The sequence below is a fragment of the Haemaphysalis longicornis genome, unplaced genomic scaffold, assembly GCF_048455015.1.
Source record: "Haemaphysalis longicornis isolate Haplotype H1 unplaced genomic scaffold, Haemaphysalis longicornis Haplotype H1 scaffold_5, whole genome shotgun sequence".
Taxonomy (NCBI): Eukaryota; Metazoa; Arthropoda; class Arachnida; order Ixodida; family Ixodidae; genus Haemaphysalis; species Haemaphysalis longicornis.
The window spans coordinates 108,797,572-108,800,030 of NW_027526385.1; the positions used below are offsets into that span (position 1 = coordinate 108,797,572).

At 50.3% G+C, this 2,459-nt stretch overlaps 1 protein-coding gene across 1 annotated transcript in view; it reads left to right on the forward strand.

Moving 5' to 3' along the window:
- Positions 1-1,700: 1,700 nt before the first annotated feature.
- Positions 1,701-2,459, forward strand: part of LOC144139853 (uncharacterized) — a 1,015-nt gene continuing 256 nt past the window's right edge. The window contains exons 1-3 of the mRNA XM_077672099.1: positions 1,701-1,844; positions 2,018-2,164; positions 2,338-2,456. Of these exons, the coding sequence (XP_077528225.1) occupies positions 1,732-1,844; positions 2,018-2,164; positions 2,338-2,456 (379 nt within the window). The 5' untranslated portion in view covers positions 1,701-1,731. The remainder of the gene's footprint in view (positions 1,845-2,017; positions 2,165-2,337; positions 2,457-2,459) is intronic.

Here is a 2,459-nt window from a genome sequence, read left to right on the forward strand (position 1 = left end):
AGCTCCGGCTTTGTGTGTAATTATCGACTGGTGCAGTCTCAACTGCGCAACTCAAGACCTGGCCTTTTTAAGTACTGAAAAGAATGTCTGTAATGAACCAAGACTGCAAATTATCCTTATGTTCAAAATATATGCATTGACGTCTGATCCGGTACTCGCGCTGTCTTCAAACTTCAGGAATAGCACCCTCATGCAATTGTCTGTTCACTGAGAATTTAAATACACATGAACTGGTTCGCGAGGATCTCTGTGGCACTATATGCTACTGCAGAGCACTTAGCACCGATGCGGCTGTACGTCTTTACTGTCTCTTCATTTGAGCATAAAGCCGGAGGGAAGTGAGACTGATACAAGTGGTCCATAGCGGGTCAGCAGTGCCCAAAGCGTTTTAGAGGCTAACAGTCCCAGGGTGGCAGCCGTCCAGCGACCTTCATTACACCTGATTAAGGCGGACTTCTGGGCAAGTTGGTATTCCATTGCAAGACCACTCGAAGCGCAAAACATAAACGAGGGACGACGAGAGGGCACAGGGACACGCGCTACTTCCAACTAAGATTTATTAGAAAAAAAAGGCATATACATACACAGAAATCGTGCGCACAACGGTACATTCTTGAGGTCACGCCACGCACACCCAACACACGCATGACAAAGTCGGAATACGATAACACAACGATAAAACAAAATAACGAAAACCAAAAAAAAGTATTTGTTCGACAGCAGCTAGTGCGACAGGCGCATTCAGATTTGTATGTCCGAATACGAAAGTTCCTTTTGTGATAGTCAGAGATGGCTTGCTCACGCATGCATCCCCTCCAATGCGGGCCATTTCAGAAGCTTTGATAAGTTCCCTTGTTAACTGGTTGTGATGTCTTGTTATTGTTATAGTCTGATTGAAGGCAGGTTTACATTCTTTACATTTTTTGCAATCTCGGCAGTGCGCACTAAGGTGCCCCGTGTTTCCATGCTCTACATTCCATTTGTGCTCCCGCAGTCGATCATTTAAACACCGGGATGTCTGGCCCACGTATTTGCGACCACACGAGAGGGGAATTACATACACCACATTTTCGGTACACGCAAAAAACTTGTTCTTGTGTTTGACCTGGCTGCCTGCCTTGGGCAGAAGTCGCGGCTCTACCAACAGTTCTTGGGGACCACTCCATCGTCTATTACCTGGGCCCCCAGTAAGTCTTCTCTGAAGCATTGTGTTCTCTAACCCTTGCTGCTGGCACGTGAAGTTCTAATTCAGACTGGATTCTGGAGTTTGAACGTGTGAAACAGTGATCAGAAGCCACTCGTAACCAGTGAGATTCAAGTGGCTCAAGATGGCTGTGACCTGGTCTGTGCTCAGACATGTGCCGCTGTTCCTGCAGGAGAAGGGCCCCTCTCAGGAGCAGCAGCTGGTGCATGTCCAGCACCTGCAGGCCAACCCTGCAGCCTGGCTGCCTGACTTCGGCAGGAGTTGGGGTTCTACCAACAGTTCTTCGGGACCCCTCCATCATCTATTACCTGGGCCCCCAGTAAGTCTTCTCTCAAGCATTGTGTTCTCTATAAGTACCCTTCCGGCTGGCAGCTGAAGCTCTAATTCAGACTGGAGACTATTATGTGAATGTGTGAAACAGAGATGAGAAGCCATTTAGTCGTAACCAATGAGGTGCAAGTGGCTCATGATGGCTGTGACGGTGTTCCTACAGGAGAAGGGCCCCTCTCAGGAGCAGCAGCTGGTGCATGTCCAGCACCTGCAGTCCAATCCTGCAGCCTGGCTGCCTGACTTCGGCAGGAGTCGGGGTTCTACCAACAGTTCTGGGTGACCGCTCCATCGTCTGTTACCTCGACCCCCAGTAAGTCTTCTCTCAAGCATTGTGTTCTCTATACGTACCCTTCCGGCTGGCAGCTGAACTCTAATTCAGACTGGAGACTATTATGTGAATGTGTGAAACAGTGATGAGAAGCCATTTAGTCGTAACCAGTGAGGTGCAAGTGGCTCATGATGGCTGTGACGGTGTTCCTGCAGGAGAAGGGCCCCTGTCAGGAGCAGCAGCTGGTGCATGTCCAGCACCTGCAGGCCAACCCTGCAGCCTGGATGCCTGCCTTCGGCAGGAGTCGGGGTTCTACCAACAGTTCTTGGGGACTCCTCCATCGTCTGTTACCTGGGCCCCCAGTAAGTCTTCTCTCAAGCATTGTGTTCTCTATACGTACCCTTCCGGCTGGCAGCTGAACTCTAATTCAGACTGGAGACTATTATGTGAATGTGTGAAACAGAGATGAGAAGCCATTTAGTCGTAACCAGTGAGATGCAAGTCGCTCATGATGGCTTTGACGGTGTTCCTGCAGGAGAAGGGCCCCTGTCAGGAGCAGCAGCTGGTGCATGTCCAGCACCTGCAGGCCAACCCTGCAGCCTGGCTGCCTGCCTTCGGCAGGAGTGGGGGTTCTACCAACAGTTCTGGGTGACCGCT